Source organism: Antedon mediterranea, chromosome 10, assembly GCF_964355755.1.
Source record: "Antedon mediterranea chromosome 10, ecAntMedi1.1, whole genome shotgun sequence".
In the NCBI taxonomy this organism is placed as follows: domain Eukaryota; kingdom Metazoa; phylum Echinodermata; class Crinoidea; order Comatulida; family Antedonidae; genus Antedon; species Antedon mediterranea.
Window position 1 is genome coordinate 20,811,031 of NC_092679.1, and position 21,815 is coordinate 20,832,845.

Consider the following 21,815-nt stretch of genomic DNA (forward strand, 5'->3'; position numbering starts at 1 on the left):
ATGATTTGAACAATATTCTAATGTAAAGATTAACAACATACAATTTTAACAGTGTGGCGTGACCGCGAATGACTAACATACCATCTCCCCATAATACACCTGCACCAACTAATTTGCATAACAGCGAACGGAATACCAAACTGTTCAAAATAGAGGTGCAAGGTCCCCAGAAATTTCATCTTTATTTTTTTCAAACAAAATGTAGGCCTATAAGAATCTTTAGTACCCTACCATGCTTGTGGCTGAGCAAAGACAATTTTGAAAAATAGAGCTGTATAGGTTCCCGCCCGAAATAAATGACACTTTACATGATTTAAAATTATATCAACGAAAACGAATAAATAAATGCAACAAATACGGCACGACTTTTTTTTAAGTAAAATTTTAAAATGTTTATTTCACCATTGTAATACTAAATTTACATTTCTAGCTAAACAAACTTATTATTTTATTAATATGTAACTGGATAAGTAGTTCAGTTTTTACTCTCTCTGCCGAATGTCGAGTTGTCGTCCGATGGTTTTCCGAATCCCAGTTTCCGAGACCAAAAACAGCGACTTCGTCACAGGTATGGAGCGCTACCATTAACATGGTAAGTTCTAAGTCTACTGAACTGTCTTGAGTGTTTGTTACATTTATCCATCTGTAATGAAATATATTTTTAAAAAGGTGAACAAATCCGATGAAATGGCACATGATAATTATGATGACGACGAAGAGTGTGTCAATGAAGATCGCCTACACAGTTACTATTATGATAAACATGATACGTGATAAGTCCGGTCTTGAACGGGCATGGTCCAACCACCCTCTTAAATTTGCGCCATATTCAAGAGTTGATGTAATTATCAAGAGGGGCTTATAGGCATAGCCTAGCCTCGACTCCGGACCCAGCATTGCTGAGCTCCGGAAACAAGTAAGTAAGTAAGTAAGTAAACAAGATAATATCGAGTAGGCCGCGCCTATAGCAAAGTAACATTACAGCAACTGTGTTTATGGCAATCTTTAATTTGTATAAAGCGTGGTTCCCACTAGCGACGCAACACAACGACGTAACGCAACGCAAGTGAATTGACCAATCACAAGCGATGGCTTATTCGCTTGTGATTGCTAACTGTTTATAACTTCGCCTGTCATTGGTTAAAACGCTTGCATTGCGTTTACGTCCTTGCGTTACGTTCTAGTGGGAACCAAGCTTAACGACGCACAAACAAAGTTCGGTTCCCACTAGGATGTGACGCAACGACGTAAGCGCGACGTAATCAATTTAACCAAGCGATAGGATTATCCGAATTGTCGCTTTTGATTGGTGGTTAATTCGCTTTCGTTGCGCTTACGTCATTGCGTTGCGTCCCAGTGTGAACCGAACTTTGTTTGTGCGTCGTTATACAAATTGTTGCAAAATACACACATCACATACAAAGGGGTATCAAAATGATCCGAAATGTATAACTGGGACGGTTTTAAACTACATTTGAAAAACTGCCATGGGTCGGAAATCTTTATATTGATTGACAACTGATGATGATGATGTTGATTATGATGATGACGATGACGATGGTGATGATGATGATGACGATGATTTGATCTTGATAATAAAGATTACGAACCTATCTGAAGTATAACGCAGTAAATCCGGATGTAAAACTCTGAAAGTATCGGGCGTTTTGGAAGAAATCGTTAACGGCAACCTACAAAAGTGAAAATACTAAATTAACGTAAAATATGTGAAAGAAGTAATATTCTGTAATTCTGACCACATAGGATTGTCCACACGTGTACGTATATACAGAATCGTAATTACGTTACCATCTCATCATCACACCCAATCATCGTAAACAATACGTTAATATCGGCATCAATCAATCTAATTAAAATTATCACCATCTAAAATCAATTCCCATCATCGTCATAATCATCATCATCATTATCATCGTAATAATCTTCATTAAAATCATCACCATCATAATTAATCGTAGGCATATCTTCAAAACTTTAAGGTGTAAAAAAAAATCAATATACCCTTTTCCTGGATGCGCATGACTTAAATTGGAAACATTCCGTCGACCATCCTTCAGCAATTCGCGTAGGTACAAATACGTAGACGCGTCAGTATCCGACGAAACGTATTTGACATTCTAACAAATACAACAAAGCATTTGAGAAATATGATGCATATCGGCTATGTGGTTTAGTTAAAACAATTTGAATAATGAGCAAACAATTAGGCCTACTCATGGGTGTCAATCAAATTTTGCCCTATGGATTAGAAACATCAGAAACACACATAACATGAAGTAAATATGTCTTAACCAAAGAACTTATTTCTTTGGTCTTAACTTGAAAGTAAAAATTGACTGATTGGTCGGTATAATTGCAATACCAGCAGCATAGATTTGTCAGAGAGTTTCTCATCATAATGGCCAACTTTACATACCTGTATTGCGAGAGATTCGACAAATTGAAGATCGTATTTATTCGAAATTCGCTTAGATTTGACAAGAGAAGAAAACGTGTAGAAATAATGAGTAGTTTTAGTTCCGACGTCTTCTTTAAACCCATTCGTTGCTGCAATATTTGACCTGTAAAACATTGAACATAAAAGGAGTCTGTCAGCGACATACGACTGATTTATTGGACACAGTGTGGGCATATACGTATAAAGCGTCTTTTTATAAGCGATTTTGTTTAGATCAATATATACATATATATAAACAATGAAGAACAATACGTGGATGACACACGAACATTGTTCAAATTAATGTAGGCCTAGGCCTATATGTGTAGTTATCGAATGTGGCAAATATACTGGGGCATCAGCATTCCATACGTGAGGTATATGACGTGATTACCCTGTTTATAATAAAACCGAACGAAAAGTATAAATACTCGACTCTAAAGCGTCTTAAACTGCCTTTTTGTCACTTTTTGTGAACTGTGTATTTATGATGTACATAATTTCCTAACACTGAATCGACAAGGTGAGCCTATGTCTTTTCATCACATTGTTTTCGCTTAAGAAACTTTTTACCTGAACACACTGTCATATGAATTTATTCTGGAGCCGAACTTTGACCTAAGCAAAGAAGTGAGTTTACCGACGACAGCGCACCGTCTGCATTTCCCTTTGTCGTCTGAATCATCATCGAAAAGATTTCGTTGCTCCTTGCTTCGGAGTAACTTCATAATCTGATTAATATCTTTGAAGACAAGATACAAACATGTTTTAAGCCTTGTCTACATTATCAAACTTTATGTGAATAAAAACAATTCACTTTTTACTAACTGTGGGTTACGTTTGCTATGACTTCTTCGTTTGAATGTTTACAATGTCGTGACGCAAAGGGAACAGGTCAATACTAAAATATTGGTAACAAATAAAATGAATTAAGCTCTCAGAAACTGAGCGAAATACTTTGCGCAGAGAAGCGACACACCATGTCGGGGCATGTTGTTTAATATTTAGGACCATAATAATAATTTGAATATAGGCCTTTGTTACTATAATATTTCCCTCAAAATCAATAGGTCCGATTGGTATACACATGGATCTATTTTCGACACATGGATCTATTTTCGGTACATGGTATAAAGTAGGCCACAACTATTTGGACGATAACTTGAAAATTGTGGGCGTTATCGTGTAAACAAACAACTAAATACATATCAAATAGACCTAATACACTTGACAATTAAATGCTTATAACAACAACAGGTAATATACAATTATTTATACAAGCCGATAGGATACACAGACGTAAGGTTATAAGTAGTACGGAGAATTATGTTTATATTGGGCCTAAAAATAGACAACATAAACCTACCTTTATAAGTTGTATTCTCCCAACCAAATGGCGATGGGTATTCTTTTCTTTGGTAATATTCTCGAGGACTAAACATGGCGTGATACATAAGTATCGGGATATCACGTACATAACGATCACTAAATACTGGGCTTATTTTTAAACGGTCCCTTAAGGAGGCATCACAGTTCTAAAAAACAAAATTAAAAACCAGATTTTGACACAAAATAATTGTTAATTCTATTTTTATAGAGTGAGTTTACCGACGACACCGTAACACAGAGTGGGCTAACGAGAGGTATGTTATACCCCAATACTATTATAGACTACCGTATGCATTTGATCCCGATCCAACCAAGTCTCGTACTATAGTGCTATAATATTTAACCGATATTTCCTTTTGTTGCTTTTACTAGAAAAATAATGTCCCTAAATAAGGATGTTCCCTGTATAGAGGTGTCCAAAGAAGGGGTTATATAGAGCCTGCTGAATTCGCATAAGGACATAGGCTTATAAGCACTTACTGGTTTTGCGAAGGATATGTCTTTTCTGTAAAATCCATTTATATTGTTCATTGTACTTGGAACTTTTAGCCAATCAGCGTCAACCACGTGGCGTAGGTTCATTTGTCCAATGTTGTTATAGATATTATTAAAATGTAGGCCTACAGTTGGTTTCTTCATTTTGAGTCCACCTTTATTTTCTTGATGCGCATGTTCACCGAATAAATAACTCCAGTCATCATCAGATATAACATAATTTAAATTTTCCTTTGCATTAGTACTATGCTCAATCATTTCGGATATACTGCGATGTGACGAATTGCGTTTTGTTGCGTTTATGTCCGATGTTCTTGCGTCAACGTTTGCGTCAACAATAAAGTTAGTTGAAAACACCTCTTGGTGCATTTTTTGGACTATTTCAAACAGTTCGTTTATTTTCTGTCGTCGGATGACCTGTATCGGCGAATATGTTGCTGTTTCTACTTCGGTTTGTCTGTATGAAAAATAGTTATAACTAGATGTGTATATTTTTAGGGGGAGGGCGTTTATTCGAGGGAGGCGTTTATTCGGGGGAGGCGTTTATTTTTATGAGTGTAATATAGTAATATGTATAGGCCTAATCAAATTAATATCACGTATAGATATGAAAAAAATACAACACAATTGATATTGAGAAGTTATAAAATACAGTAACAACTGTATCAATACTTGGGTACCGGTAAATTGTAGATCATGTCAATCAATGGATTCTACTACAAATAGAAATGTTTTTAATACAAGCGGCGGGGCATTTATTCCAGGAAATAAATAAAGGCCCCGGGCCGTTTATTCAAAATGATGTTCTAATAGGGGCGTTTATTCGAGGGAGACGTTTATTCAAATAAATTAAAGTTTATTCGAATAAATACGGTAATTGCATTGAATACTATAGACTGAGAAGATTTAACCCCTGACGCCTGAAGCTATTCCAGCTACAATCATCAACATGGAACCGATTACACGGTAAACACAGCATTCCTGATATATAGGCCTAACATTAATTTACGCTCGCTTCGCTCGCGTACCATCTAGATCGTGCCCACAGATGGTTCTCGAATACACAGTAATTTCAGCGTAAAAAAATTTTTTGAATGTACGTACTGCAGGATGATAATAGTTATTATTGTTTACAGAAACGAATAAATAGACACGATGATTTATGTATTAAACTGAAATTAGCACACTGGAAATTACTTCCGAAAGAGAAACTTGTCACAAAATGAGTCCAAATTTGTTATTTGGACTCATTTAAACAAACCCAATTTGTGTTTTGTGTGTAACATTAAGGTTGATGGATGGGGAAGAGGATATGGGTACAAAGAAGAACAATGTTTTAATATATTCTTTATCTACTCAGTAACGAAATATGTTTTTCATGTTTGATAGGCCTATAAATAATATACCACTTGATACAGTAACACATTTGCGATTTAATACTTTGTTAAAACTGTCACTGTTATAGTCCATTGAAATAGCATGTACATGTAACGATACACGTACCACTACAACGTTTATATTCTTTGTAATTATTAATTAATACAAACATTGAGAAGCAACTGTCAGTAGTACAGTTTATTTGTATATTGTACGTTTTGTATAACAGTAGGGCCTACTCACAGGCCTATAAAATAATATACCACTTGATACAGTAACACATTTGTGACTTAATATTTTATTGTTTAAACTGTCACTGTCATAGTCGATTGAAATAGAATACGGTAGTACATGTAACGATACACGTACCACTACAACGTTTATATTCTTTGTAATTATTAATTAATACAAACATTGAGAAGCAACTGTCAGTAGGCCTACTACAGTTTATTTGTATATTGTACGTTCTATATAACAGTAGGGCCTACACTCACAGTAATACGTTTATTTGTACATGATTGTGTTATACATCTAACAGTACCCACACTCACAGTAAATTCAATGGCGACCACAAATGTTAATACGTATTTATTGCAATACTATATCTATATATACGTTTTAGGTTAATTCCCCAAGGGCCAATAAATTTACCTACAGCTGGTGGTACTTGTGTTAAAGCAAAGAGTTATTTATTATTGGAATGTTCCATTCATCGGAAATCAATACATTTGTATAAATGTATATTAAATCTATCAAAATAGTATGTTTTTAAGAAAATAGGTCTGTCTTCAACATTATGATGCTGTACTCGAGCTGTTCAACCGGTTTTCATCCATTAAAAACAATTATCGTAGGAGGAGATAGGAAAATGCGAAGCATCCTCGTATTATTGTATGCGGGTATTTTTCAAGATAGACATGCATTGGACAGTGTATACCACGATCGGAAAACACCCCTATTTGGGGCAAATCGTTGAACCTAAATTCGTTTTAATCGTCAATAACTAATTATCGAACTCCATTTAATTAGTAAACAGGGTTACATCAGGTGGTTAAAATCAGTATCGAAAGTACGAACCAACTTTATATACCATCGAGTAAACATTCTAGAAGTAAGGCGCGATTTACCGAATTTTGCCCTTACGTAAATTTATATATAGATACATCATTCCATTACCTGTTTAGTACGACAGCATTCAGAAATAAACACACTGCAATTGCAGTGGACGCAAACACCGCAGTAGTGACATACCTATGGAGAGATCATAGATAATGATATAGTAAACATTATGAAATATTATAAATAAAAATGTCGCGATTTAATTACCGATCAATCTTGGCTTTCTTATTAAAAATGAGTTTTTATTGCTTTTAATTATTATTTATTAATGCTCAATGTTGTAATAAAACATAAAGAATGATATATACTAAATATAAAGTTCATACATTAAAATATTGAAAATTACAAGTCTAATACTGAATTGAATTGATAACAAACGCAGGCCTGACACGTACACGCACAAATACTAATGTTTAGTTCCCACTATAGCGCAAGTACGTAATCTCAATTCGTTAGTGATTCAGACCAATCACAAGCGATGGATTAGGCCTATTCGGTTGATCTAATACGCCAAGCAACGCAAAAGCGTTATTGCGTTGCGTCCTAGTGGGAACCAAGCTTAATATGTTAGTGTCCCCTGAATAGGGGTTTGCTGCAGTGTTAAAACACATTGCTCCACATTTTTTTTTACGGGAAAGTGTCCCCTTTTAAGCGTGGTTCCCACAAGAGACGCAAACAAGAACGTACGCGCAACGCAAGCGAGTTGACCAATGACAATTGTCACTGTTCGAATAATCTATCGCTTGTGATTGGTCAAATCACTTACGTTGCGTTATATACTTGCGTTGCGTCGGTAGTAGGAACCCAGCTTAAAGCGTGGTTTCCACTAGAACGCAACGCTGTATTGCGTAATCACAATAATAATTGTGCTTGCCCCGCCTGCGTGAAATCAAATCTGCGATGTTTGCAGCACTATGGCGTCGACGGTTCCCACTTGTAATTACTCAATACAGCACTTTGCATCAATACGTCGTAGCGTTGCGTTACGTTGCGTCGCTAGTGGTAACCACGCTTTAATAGAGTTCTCTGACTACGTGTTACGGTTCTAATGTATTACAATGATATTACGAGAATTGTAAAAAAGACACATACCACCATTGTTTCATTCTGTCAGATGTGGTTCCTTTGAAACCGATTTTGTTCGACATCGGACCCGGAGCAGTTTACGAACGCACTTTGTTTGGTTGCTGGCGAAGAGCGATCATGTTAAACTAACAGAACTGAAAGAGAATTGTCTTATCTAAATGCAATTCGTAACTATACACGATATACACATCTGCATGACAGTAATTATTGTAATGGTATATGAGTATGACTAACTCGAATTCGGCTCACTGATGTAATTGAATGATGAGGAAATTTAGTATTTAGAACCGACGACGCTAAAAAACAAGCACATTATCAGCATACACTTACGCTATATGCATTTCAAAAATTGATAAGAGCACATTTCAACGCTGTCTGTTCGTTTTATAAAATTTCAACAACGTCGTATTTTTACCCAGATGCGCGCAGTACAGGAAAATGTTTACTTATTAATTAGCAAGTAAAAATAATCAATAATAAATAAATGTGGATTATGTGTGACGTCAGAAGTATCAGTTACAATATTTACATATGTACTTACCTAATTGTATTTGGCGTTAATACAATTTTAAATACAAATGCAATTTTTGTTTGCTTACCTGTATTGGCTCGTCGGCTTATGAAGCAAAAAAGCACAATTTGCTAGCAAAGTCAATTATTGATACGTGGGCCCCAGGGAGTACTCTGGTGCATTAACAGCTTACGGTTCACATCACATAGAAGCGTTAATGTACACAACTACGAGTTTTCATACACCTTAAAGCATGTAATTAATTTTACCAATCATATTTAAACTTCCGCTTGTCATAGGTCAACTCGCTTGCGTTGCGCTTACGTCATTGCGTTACGTTTTAGGGATGCTTGCAAAAAAATGTTTGCACCTATGTTAGGCCTATGGTGTCTCATAAAAATATAGAGTTAAACCTATTTTTAAAGAGAGATATGCACCACAGGATGCTAATTGTCCCTAGACATAAAGTACGAGTAGATAACAAATTAAAATTTGTAATATACTTTGTATACAATACTCGGCCAATAATAATAATAATAATACCACATTTATATAGCGCCCTTTTCATGAGTAATCATGCTCAAAGGCGCTTTACAAGGATTATTACCCCAGTATTTTTTGGGATCAAACACGTATGGAAACATACTCCCATAATGCAGCCGGTAAGACCAGTAAAATAAGATGTGAAATTAGGCCTACTGCGTTCTGATATAGATCCAAGTTCTCATAAATTCCGTTCCAAGTTAATACCCGAAAATTATCACCGTTTTTGTCAGTGTAAACTACGACGACGTGTCTCGAATTGGATTGCCCGTATCTTTACAACATTTGACATACTCTAACATTTGAGATCATAAAACAAGACTATATACTTACGACATCGCTTCCTCTTCTACTGAAATACAAAACTCAGTTATGAATGCATTTATAGAGGATGCTGTCAGAATATTGAATTTTACGTATAGCCTAAGTTTTACACTGTGTACAATGTGTTCTGTTTCAATTTAGTCAACTTAATATCGATTTGCATAATTGGCGCGTTCATGTGTAAAATGGATGATGGCAATCTGTTCGTTCTTTATGTATGGGACGTCAGATCGAAACGATAATCGCGCCAACTTCGATGTAGGCTTAGTAGTGTTTACATTCCATGAGTGATGTTCGATCAATACGATCAATAGTTTAACCATGAAAGATTTATTTAGATAATTATTATCTAAATAATTCTTCCATTGTTTAACAAGCCTGTATTTGGTTAGGTTGGGGGGGGGGGGGGACGAGGAGAGGGGATACCGTATAGTATTTTCAATTTGTTTCAAAATATACCAAATACATATAAATATATATGTCTGTTGGCTATTTGAAACGCTGGTTATAACCATACATTAATACAGAGTAGAGCATGGAGGTATAATTATACCTCCATGGTGTAGAGTATACTAGAAAGTTTACTAGTAATGTTATACACTCAAAATGTACAAATACAACAACAGAAATACGTATTACATTAAATCGGTAAACTCGGAACAGACAATGTACAAGTTTATTTTATCAAAACCGTTTATAAACTTACGTTTTTCTATATCTGTTAAAGTTTACTTGTTGTAGTTTATAATACGTCTTACCTTGTTACATTGTCTAGTAACACTCAGCAACATGATTACTGTAGTATCTCTGAAATATTAGCGTAGGCCTAGTCGAGTCGCAACTTCCTTCTTCCGTCCAAAAAAAGACAAATATAATAAACACAGGAGACACTTAATTCAAAGTATGAGAAGTCCTAGTGGATACCTCAGCATCTATCTTATCCATTGAACGAATTATAATGTGATTCAAATGGCTTTGTAATCCGGTATGGATTCTTATCCAGCCTCGTTAGGCTTAGATACATATATGTAGATATTGTATTTATCCCTGATACTATCTATGCTCCGGAGAAGAACGGAAATAACGTGTTTTATGAAAACAGTCTTTATTTGTAGATTACGGTCTAAACATAATTTTAATCGATTTCAATTTGTTTATGTGAAGGGACGGTGTTTGTTTTTACTAAAAAATCACACAAGGGACAGAGTTTAAAGGAGATTCCAAAATATAAAAAAAATATTCGGTAAAAATGACTGCAACGTAACATTAAACAGGGACACGGACAATCTGGACACTTATTGGAACAGAGAACTATGAACGAGTAGGCCTACAAAATGGGAATTAACCTCTGTCTACACTATCAAACTAGTTTGACGACAAAAAATAGTGAGATGTGCCCAAGTATGGTAAGTGATATTCCCAAATACGGTAGTGATATGACATCATCATGCCCATGTGCACATTTGTCGTCACATGAAGTTTGATAGTGTAGACTGAGCTTTATACAGATACGAACGAGATTGTATATATGGTACATAGTACGCATAGAACATAATGGGATGACGAGAAATGAAACAGAAAACATAGGCCTATTATTAAAGAGCATTCCACATATGGGCCTATTTTTGTACTATTCTTGAATGTGTTTAACGTCACATTCAATAATAAATCACTAGTCTTCTGTCAGACTATGCCTGATAAAGTAAACAATTAATCACCAACCAAACGTGATAAAATTAAACTAGTACGTGATATAACGCGGCAGCCAAAGAGCGCAAAAGTCAGCGAGATACGCTTCGAAATCTATTGGTATAGGCCTACACTAGATTAAAATTCCCATGAGAGGCGAATCCAGGATTTTTTAAACGGACGAGCGCTAACATATAATTCGTTCATAATTTCATTTTAGGTGACAAGGGGTGGGGAAAGAACGCGCAACCTAACCGCCAGTGCATCTCACTCTCCGACCTCTCCGGTACTACTGTATAAGCACACAACACCTGAATGATGATGGTGATGACGATGATGATAATGACGATGATAATCAATATTATGACGATAAGAATGAGAACGAATACTATGATAATAACAATGATGTACCTCTGTAGTACAAAAATAAATTGTTGAAAAAAATGGCGATGAATTGAATGAGATGGTCCATAATGGGAACTCTATGATTTAAATGAAAACGATGACATAGAATTCCAATACAAATTCTTTATCAATTAACTGCAGTGATAGAACTGCTAATCCAACCGAAGTTAACATGAAAGTTGTTTAAAATGTTATGACGTCTGCAAATGAAGCGGAAGAGTCCCAAGTTCAAAGGTCACTTGAGATCTTTACTTCATCTTTCCTTTTACTGTACACACATAATTCCAATATCATAGTTTCTCTTTCATTAAAATTAACACAATTTATGCAAGTATAATACGTACGTAATTGTAGTGGAACTTTCGGTTCAATAGAAATTACATTTAAAACAAATAAACAAACTCTCTAGTTTCTATTATTAGTTAGTTTATTAAAAGATTGCGTTTATAATGTTATATAAAATTTACCTATAATAAAAAAAAGTAAATGCCAATTTACACAGATAAGCGGTAACGGTAATAAAAATATAGAATCTATGTTATAGTGGGCAACCTAATGTTCCACATATTAAGTCCGTGAGATTTTAATGCTCAAGTTGAGTTCTTGGCAGTTTTGGAATCCATAGGACTAGTAGAATTCATTGCAACTGGGGGCCAATTTTTCCCGATTTTGGCCGCCATCTTGGATTTCAAAATGGCCCCCATTATTTACTCAAAACTGATAGTAGCTCCTATTTTAAACCACGTACGAACGTAATGTGTGTGACAAATCTTACAATATTATGATAAATCAGTCATGGTACAATTTATATATGCTATTATTATAAATTGTACCATTGGACTGATTTATCATAACATTGTAAGATTCTCAAAATGTACTGACAATGCAATACAAATATGTCAAACAGCAATAATAATTATGTTAACAAATGTTTATCTAAAGTTTAACTTTAAAGCGAATAAAAACATACCAAGTCCCATGATGTATTTACCAGGAATTGGTTTCTTGGCTTTGCGTAATGGTGCTAGGGTAGCACTGGCGACAACCACCAACAAGAGAAGACAATCAAATCTTGTCCAATAATGTGATTGAGAATGAGGGTTCGATGAGCTGCTGTCCTTTAAATACTTTATTCCATCCAGAGGCGTGGTACAATTTATAATAATAGCATATGGCAGCCATATTTTGATGATTAAATACATAAATGCATACATTATATACGTTTTTAATGGCGGCCATCTTGGAATTCAATATGGCTGCCATATGCTATTATTATAACTTGTACCATTCGACTGATTTATCATAATATTGTAAGATTTGTCACACACATTACGTTCGTACTTGGTTTAAAATAGGAGCTACTATCAGTTTTGAGTAAAAAATGGGGGCCATTTTGAAATCCAAGATGGCGGCCAAAATAGGGTTGGGAAAAATTGGCACCCAGTTGCAATGAATTCTACTACTCCTAAGGATTCCAAAACTGCCAAGAACTCAACTTGAGCATTAAAATCTCACAGAATTACATTAGGTTCCCCACTATTATTTCTTATGACCATTTACGTACAATGCGGAGCGGACGGTTTCCGCTCAGGATAGATACAGATTCTACGTGGGACAAGCACCGTTACCGCTCGTCTGTGTAAATTGGCCTTAATAGCACCTCGCTCAACCTACAAACATCAAGGTATCAAAAATAAAAGTCATGCAAAAACTCTTGAATACAAAACATCAATTTTTCTTATAAACACTAAAAATGTATATACAGTATTTACACCATGTACATAGCTATTAATTTTAAAGCCGATTTTCCACCAGGCGAAAATCGGCTTTAGGCCAAATTTTTTATTTTGTTTATTTTGACATAATTACTTTACTTTAGCAGATATTTTGGAATTTATACTTTAATAAACTTTACTACATTAATCCGGGTTGTAAAATGAAAACAAACAAATGAAAATGTGTGAACTATTTTAAAACGGGATAGATGATAATGATGATCCTGTCAAGTGTATAACAAAATATAAGAAAATTAATGAAAAAAGGAGTAATACAGAATTCATATATGTAAAAATGTTACTTATGAACTGTAACGACATTTACAAGTTAAATAATACGATTTTATGTAATATGAGATAATATGAATGTGAATAAAAGTGGTGTTTGCGCCACAAAAGAGAAAAAAAAAAACTTTACTACATTAATGTTACAGTAGTTTGTAGAACAAACAATTATTAATAATTTATTCCCAAAATTTGTTTGTTATTGTTTTAATTTTCTTGTAGATAGGCAAATCAGAATAGTGTCATTTTTTAAATAAAATGTTAATTTACGAAATAAAAACAAACTTTCAACAAAACGACCAATCAAAACTGGTAAAAGGTATAAGAAAAGGAACATATATTGTGTCTTCTAGGAACAAATACCTTTGCATAGTAATCAAATATACAGCACTTCAGAATGTGTTTGGTACGCTTGAATGCCTCGAAATGCTGGACCCTATGCTCTCAGCTGAGTGGGCCTGGAGTTGCATACATTCGATGAATAAGACCACTCAACATAGGGCCAAGATTACTGTAAAAACAACAAAAAATCAGCGTAATAAATAAAAGTTATGTAACTGGACACAATGAAAACCAAAGTGCAACTTAAGTAAAGCTCCATCTACACTATCAAACTAGTTTGACAAAAAAGTATGACATACCCATATATGGACATGATGATGTCATATTTATTACCATATTTGGGTAGATCATACTTTTTTTCAAGCTAGTTTGATAACAGGGCCGTAGCCAGCATGAGGAAGAATAGACGCTCGAATTCGAATTTTCACTACCCACCACAATTTCTCAGCAGAGATCGTTATAATAATTATATTTAAAGAATCTTTTCCTCATCTGTTTTAACTTCTCGCTACAGCCTTGGATATTGTAGACAGAAATCCTGTATTTCTTTAATTATTCACCTTCACCATGTACTGTATATATTAAGCTCAATATATTACACTTACCGTTGTGTTTTGCCACACTTGAGTGTGGACAGTAATCTTAGACACTCCTTTTCAGTTTCACACTCTGAATAAGCATCAAGAAGACTGAAATCAAATAAAATGCAATAAAACAAAAATACCTTACGATTCTAAAACAAATATAACAAAATGTAACACATTGTTACAAGGAGATCTTACAGTCTTACATCGCACACTCATTTGTCACAGGGTGAATGTTAGAGGTGTAAGGAAAATCTTTGTGTAAACAACTCATTAGAAAGGTATGCGCAGAAACTTATACAGCACACATGCAGCACACTATATGCCTCTCCGACGCATTTCTAATTAATATTTTTACAGATATATTTAATTGTGACATTTCTGAAGACATTGCTACCACTATACCAATCATATCAATAGACTAAGAAGTTTAACCAAATTCAAGAATTATATTTATAAATGGTTTTATTTTTTTAGACAATGGGATTTCCGTCCATAAAAAAAAACCTTACTGTGATACTGTTGGATAGAGCTGAATAATAGCCTGTGCCTTCTCCGCTGTCAGACCACTGAACTGCAGCAGCTGCTTGGCAAAGACTTCACCAGTTGTCAGAACCTATAAAATGAATCATATACAATACATATTATCCTTTATCCCGGTTGTCCTGTCCATTTTTCATTCATTCATAAACATTTATTTCTATTAATGGTGAATAGAAAATAACAATAACAAATTAAATAAAGAAATATACCATTAATAGCGGATTTTACAAGAAGTAAAACTTGTCACGTAAAACCCAACTAAAGACCCAGTAACTTTCTAAGATCTTGCCGTTTTCCATTTGAAGGATACCTGTACATACTTACAATTCAAACAGCATTAAGGTAGCTTCTGAGACTTACCCCAAATTCCACATTTTATGTAGTCATGGAATTTTTATTATTGTATATTATTCTATTGTAAACACCATATAACGGAAATGTGCCTCAGTTTTTATTTTCCAATATTTTTATTTTATTTTATTTTATTCAGTCAAAACCAACAGCGATAAATACCGCCACTAACAGGTTTGAAACATAAAACAATACAACATCAAAAACGGTTAACAATAAAATACAGATAAAATATATATAGATATATATATAAAACATAGATCGGCATGCTATAAACAATTTCAACAATATAAACAAGTATAATGAATATATGCAAAAATGGAAGGATGACCAAACAAGAGCAAAGCTCGTACAGTATTTGGCCACCTTAACAAAATAATTAATACATGATACAAACATAATTGAAGCACAGGACGAGACAATACTAGCTAAACATGTTGGCATATGAACTCAAAGATAGTTGGATAAGTTGGATAAGTGCCAACAAATTACATATATATTCTTACTTTATTCTTGATTGAGTTTTCGTTGAATTCATAGAAAGACATCACATGATGGGTTCTGTTATTCAATTTCTGTGAACACTTCATTTTCTCAAAGTTTTCTCTTGTGTAGGCTTTTATAGTCTTGCTCTGTTGAAATGATATTTTAATCATCTTTATTTTTTATTTTCAGACTGCATTCCGTAGTATTACTATATATATCAGAACTGTAAACTTGTTATAGTGCTACCATGGTTACAAAAATGCTGTTATTCTACAGGCCATGAGGTCCTGTAATAATAGTGGATTAATTTTGGATATTGTTCAACTGCTATTTAGGAATTGTTTAGATATTACTTTACTGAATATACATGTACTTACTGAATAACTACTTTGAAGGTATCGTGTCATAACAGTGAGGTAGGCAACAGAGTCTTGAATGCCACAGGTCTGTTTAACATAAAACTTATCAACAACCTGCAAAACAAGAATTAATAATTCTTTTACTTAATTATCAACAAATGTATTACTTCTGAAACTTAAATTCTACCAATAAAGAGTGGGGCTTATCCCAGGTTACCGGTCCATCTCAGCTGCTACTGTTCGTGGTAGGCCCTTTACCTGGCTGCCGTGGGTCTGTGGAGGACCTAATTCGATATAGAGAAAAACAAGAAACAATAGATAAAGTAATAATAGATCTCACCTGAGTATTGACAATTGCTTGTTGCATTGTTGCTTTTGGTAAGCTCATATTATCCATCGAACCAAAGTCTTCAACTAGGTAAATTGGATTACTTATACCACACTGTTTTAAACGAAACTAAAGAGACAAAATAAATACATTTTATCTTTCTTAATTAATTGTAACTATTACTATATCGATTCATGTATTATTAAGTAAATTTTAAATTAGTTTTAACTACATAGAATGACTGCTTATATGATATATTTCAATAGTGTTCCAACACCTTTTTTATTGCACACAGAAGCCAATTTTAAAAAATGTTTGGAGGACAAGATGATGACATGTGTTGGCCTAGGACCTAGTTACGTCGTGTTAATTTATTGTGGGTATTCAGTCACATTACGATGTACCACATAGTTTTAATGAATTCTTGTTAAAGATGACAACTAATGACTATATATGCAATAGGTCATAGGTCATTGCAAATCAAAAGCTTCTCATTCTCTTTACCATACTACAGTAGTATCAAATATTAGCATAACTAACCTTTTGTTCTTTGAATCGGCCATCTTTGATACTTCCGCACAAGTCATCCATTCTCTTTCTTTCAATAACATAATCCAACACAGCTTCTTTGTTAGTTTGTTGAGGGACCACACCTTTCTGCTTTTCACGTGCTACCCACAAAAAATCACCCACCTGAAGTTTACGAACATCGAGTGCAATGTTGTTCTTCTGCAAACCTTCAAGTAATTGTTTCTTCCTTTTGCTTGCCCTAAAAAAAATGTTTTACAATCTATATCTATATTATAAGAGAGAGATAGTTTATTCGTTATATAGTCAACTCTCCCAACACCGGACACCTTTGGGCTAGCCTAGTTTTCCGGAAAGTCTGGTATTCAAAATGTGTTTTTAATGGTAAAAATGAATTTGGAACCTTTTTAACCTCAAGAGAAGTCTGGTTTTGGGAGAGTTTTCGGTTTACAAAAGCAAAACAGCATTCATCTACAAACATGAAAAGTTTAAAGGTAAAATAACAATAATTGTATAGCGCCTACACAAAATAAATTTTCTCTAAAAAGTGCTACAACCTCAAGGCTCGAACTACTATAGGTAGAAATTACGTCATTTCATATGCTATACGAAAGAGATGGGTTTTCAGCAACTATTTGAAGATGCCTTTAGCCAAAATCAAATAAACTCACCCTCCAATCTCACAGTTATCAACACAAAGAATGATCTCAAACGTTTCAGGATGTAGGAAAAACTCTGGCTCAAGTACACTATTTAAACCATTCTCATTGGTTCTACTAGCTGTATTAACGTCATTATCTGACCAATGAGAACCAAGAGTGTCTCTAGCTAGATTGGATCTGCTGGATGTACTAGCACCTGCCCAATTAACTCCAAACTTGTTTGTTGCTAAATCAGTACTAGCACCATTTACTATCCATTCTGTTGCAGTCTGCTTTGCACCATTTGAAGTTGTCCAATCAGATCTATTATTCAGTATTTTTGCATTATTTGAATTTGTAGTTGACCAATCAGAATTCAGTTCTGTAGGGAATGTTGAAGTAGCAGATGCTGTTTGGTTGTTTACCTTCTTTGGCTTCTTTGGTACGCTTGATTTCGCAGTGTCAGTGACAGGCCGTTTTTTAACTTTATAAAAAGAATAGAGGAGGATATAATAATATAAGCTATAAGTTACCAATCAAAATTTCCTATAGCATACAAGCCTATTTTCAGTCTTGTACACAACAAGATATTTGCAACAAAAATTACCATGGGTAAATTATTTAGGTTGGCAACTAATATATACATTATATAGAGGACACAAGTAATTATGTAAAGTTTTCCAAAATCAATTGTGCTTTATAGAAATCAATTTAGTTGCAGTTAAACAAGATAAGAATTGGCTAATACTTCAATTGAAAAAACAGTTTGTGTTCAACTGCCATCATGTACATTTTGAAAGCCCATCATATGGCCCATTTCAGGGCACTATTTTTGCAATGGTGCCCAGGCAAATTTAAACTAACGCAACGGTTACCATACCTTTTGGTTTGTGTTGGATTCCGGGGCAGATATCTGTAGCCTGATCATTATCTATGTACACATATCTCATACCAGGAGGGGATGGTCTTGAATCTTCCAGGTACTTTATATTGAACTGAATTAACTCACTTTCAATGCATTTTACAAGGAAGCCAACTCCAAAATTATCTACAATCAAAAACAGCAGATTTTTCATATTACTCTTATCTCATTATTTCCAACAGCGAGTAACCAATTACAGGATGGATAAACTATTTAATAATTTATCATGCTTATAACTAAGTCCCATTTTGAGGCTAGGGAGTGGAGTTGAAAGATTCATGAGTTACAACCCTGGCACTAGGTCAGGATTGAACCCCGGAGCTTGGGATTGGAAGGCAAGCACGTTAACCACCAAGCTACAGCTCCACTACATTATAAAACAAAGAACGGCATGTGATGCATAATTCACCACTCAGGTGTGTTATTAACATAAAATAAGATAAATCATTTACTTAAACCAATCTACATTTCGTTTAGTAAATAACTGTAATAGTGTACGTACTTTAGTACTCTTCTCTTACCATCAATGAGGACCTCGGCAGAGTCCTTACTGCAGACTTCCCTCCCTTTATCGTCCACATACGTATATTGGAAAGATGTAGGTTTGGTGGATGTATGAGGTTGATTGTCTACTAGTTGTCTAGCATCAAAACCATTGTGTCTGCAAAGCAAACGTTTTGTCAGAATCAATAAGAATGGGTTGGTATATTCTCAAGTTAATTATATAACCGCTTTGAAAAAAAAAACCATATCTTAAGCTCTGTCTACACTATTAAACTAGTTTGAGAAAAAAAAGTGTGATGTGCCCAAATATGGTAGTGATATGGCTGAAAATGGTAGTGATATGACATCATCATGTCCATATATGGGCATATCACATTTTTTTGTCACATAAATTTTGATATTGTAGACAGAGCTTAAGCTTACTTACTCATTTCTGAAATGTGCCTGGGGGGGTTGTGGAGGTGCTATTGTTGGTAGTTCTGGTAACCTCAACGGATCAACAGGTCGCATGTGGATAGGTCCATCTACGGTCAGCGTCCTGGCTTGATCATGTCCAACCTCCAGCTTTTGAGCCAAAGTACATCCTTCTGGGGTTATGGTATATCTGAAACAAATTTGCATAACATTTAGTCAGTAAAAGTATCTCTTAATGATAAATAATTTAAAGTAACTGCAATACTAATAGTAAATTTTCATGATGTAAGATTACGGTCTCATCGTTCTGTTGGATGGCATTGGAAGAGGATGGAAGATTGACCTTACCTGGACGGGTTACCTTCTCTTGCGACCAATCCCTTGGTAATCAATGTGCTCATGGATGACCAGGCAGTGTACCGACAACCAGGATCAGGCTAAGGTAATAAAACACACAATTCTTCATGTTAAACTACCGAATCATTTATACGAAAGTAATTTTGGTAGAGAAAATAGACTTTGTATCAGCAGCTTGGTGGTTAACATGCTTGTATTCCAATCTGAAGGTCCGGGGTTTAATCCTGACGTAGTGTCAAGGTTGTAACTCACAACTTTTTCTACTCCACTCCATAAGTCACAAATGAGAAGAAGCATGATAAATTATCATTTTTTCTTTCGATAATTGGCGAGTTTCTCATTGTTGGATTCGCATGAAATACCTGTACTACCAGATCCAGTAAGATTGCCCACTTAAAAACTTAATTGCAACCAGCTATGGCCATGGGAGCGCAAACCTGTACAAGATAGCCTATATGATGGCGATTGTACAGTAGCTACCAGATCCAGAAATTAAAAAAAAAAATCATACACCCTAGTACCCTATTTCCTTACCACTGTCATTGATTTTTCGCTGAGTTCTTGAGCTGCTTTTTGTAATTCAGGTTTCTTCATAAATCCTTTACTGTATGGATCCTATAAGAAAAGTAGAACGATAAAGATTTATAAATCTACCAAAACTATATCCCACAACACTGTACATGCTGTCTGTGATTGTTAGTAGGCCTTACACTACAATGTAAATGAAAATTACTTATAATAAAAAAACACCTTAGAAAATTGTTACCAGTGATTGTGAAGATGATCAAGAATGATGACTGTGATATGATAACGACAAAGATGAATGATGAAGAAAATCACAACAACCATACCTGAAAATCCTGGTACAGAGTAAGTATCAACGCATACGGTCCGGAACGGTAAGCTGGAATGTATTCCTTTGGCGCACTAGGAACAGGAGGCTAAACAAAAAGACAAAATGATGAAAAAATAATAAGGATCAAATTCTAAAAGTAAACAACAGAAAAACAGAAAATAATAATGTTAAATGTGGGTAGGCCAATATGGATTTTACCTTTTTTCGTTTTTTAACTTTAGTTGCTGGAGTTTCATCCTCACTTTCACTGCTAACATCCATATTTAGACCTGTAATTTAAATTTAATAAATAAAACTTTAATGTAGAATTTGAGAGTATTATAACAATTAGAATTTGAGAATATTACTTACCGATACCGGTAATATAAATAATAATATAATTTAATTCAATTCAAGATTGTTTGAACAGTTTAAAACTAGGATACAAGCAATTAATAGAGAGTATCTATCTTTTAAATCTATCGTATGGTATTATTTAGAAGAGAAAAAAGAAGAAAAAGTTACTAGCAAATAGGTTTTTTTTAACTTACCATTTTCTTCTTTGTATGTGGCCAATTTCTTATCCAGCATTTTACAAAGTTTATCTCCAAAAAATTCAAGAATCTTTACATCTTGTCCACATTGGACAGGTAATGGGTACTTTTTGAGTGACCTCAGTGCCTAGTAGTAGATAATCAACAAAAAAATAAATCGTCTAGGCCTAGATCCAGATCTAAACACTACTAACGGTCAATACCGTATAATCAGCGGCTCACCACGTCCTCTCTCCTAGCTACCTACTAGAGACGCACTGACATGAGGCCTAACAACACGTTTGTGGGTACAGTAAAACCTTCTATTTACTTACTTTTCCATACGTATATTGTGATTTCCATGACTGTGCCTGGGCTTCATCTTTCCATTCGGTTAACCATTGAATAAATAGCTTTTTCACAGAAAACCCCATAATTTATAAAAAGATGTTTTTCACTCAACAAAAAGTCACATTTCACGATATATGTACGCGCGCTCAACTCAAAACCAAAAAATAAACAAACTTCGGAAGTAACTAAATAAAGTTTCTAGCGGTCCAATAATATTACGTAATACTGCATAATCATAAAACATGATGTACAGTACTTTATACCAAAAGACTTTATTTTTC

General features: G+C 34.5%; 2 protein-coding genes across 3 annotated transcripts; both read right to left on the reverse strand.

Moving 5' to 3' along the window:
• Positions 1–57: 57 nt before the first annotated feature.
• LOC140060392 (alpha-N-acetylgalactosaminide alpha-2,6-sialyltransferase 2-like) lies at positions 58–9,587 on the reverse strand. 2 transcript variants are annotated; one of them, XM_072106578.1, is made up of 10 exons: positions 9,312–9,587; positions 7,931–8,058; positions 6,896–6,970; positions 4,328–4,799; positions 3,825–3,993; positions 3,032–3,200; positions 2,438–2,582; positions 2,023–2,138; positions 1,611–1,691; positions 58–643 (listed from the first exon to the last, which is right to left on the reverse strand). In XM_072106578.1, exons 2-10 carry the CDS (start codon positions 7,984–7,986, stop codon positions 427–429), a joined length of 1,500 nt encoding a protein of 499 aa, XP_071962679.1. In that variant the 5' UTR covers positions 7,987–8,058; positions 9,312–9,587; the 3' UTR covers positions 58–426. The 2 variants fall into 2 exon arrangements, with proteins under 2 accessions (XP_071962679.1, XP_071962681.1); XM_072106580.1 differs by lacking the exon at positions 7,931–8,058 and having other exon boundaries at positions 9,135–9,587.
• Positions 9,588–13,475: 3,888 nt separating this feature from the next.
• LOC140061307 (crossover junction endonuclease MUS81-like) lies at positions 13,476–21,707 on the reverse strand. Its single transcript, XM_072107816.1, has 17 exons — positions 21,519–21,707; positions 21,202–21,331; positions 20,870–20,940; positions 20,667–20,756; positions 20,350–20,430; positions 19,807–19,895; positions 19,472–19,648; positions 19,062–19,201; positions 18,499–18,666; positions 17,649–18,102; positions 16,990–17,218; positions 16,462–16,578; positions 16,140–16,235; positions 15,783–15,908; positions 14,895–14,998; positions 14,404–14,487; positions 13,476–13,967 (listed from the first exon to the last, which is right to left on the reverse strand). The coding sequence occupies exons 1-17, from the start codon at positions 21,615–21,617 to the stop codon at positions 13,901–13,903; spliced, it is 2,322 nt and encodes a 773-aa protein (XP_071963917.1). The 5' UTR covers positions 21,618–21,707; the 3' UTR covers positions 13,476–13,900.
• Positions 21,708–21,815: the final 108 nt, after the last annotated feature.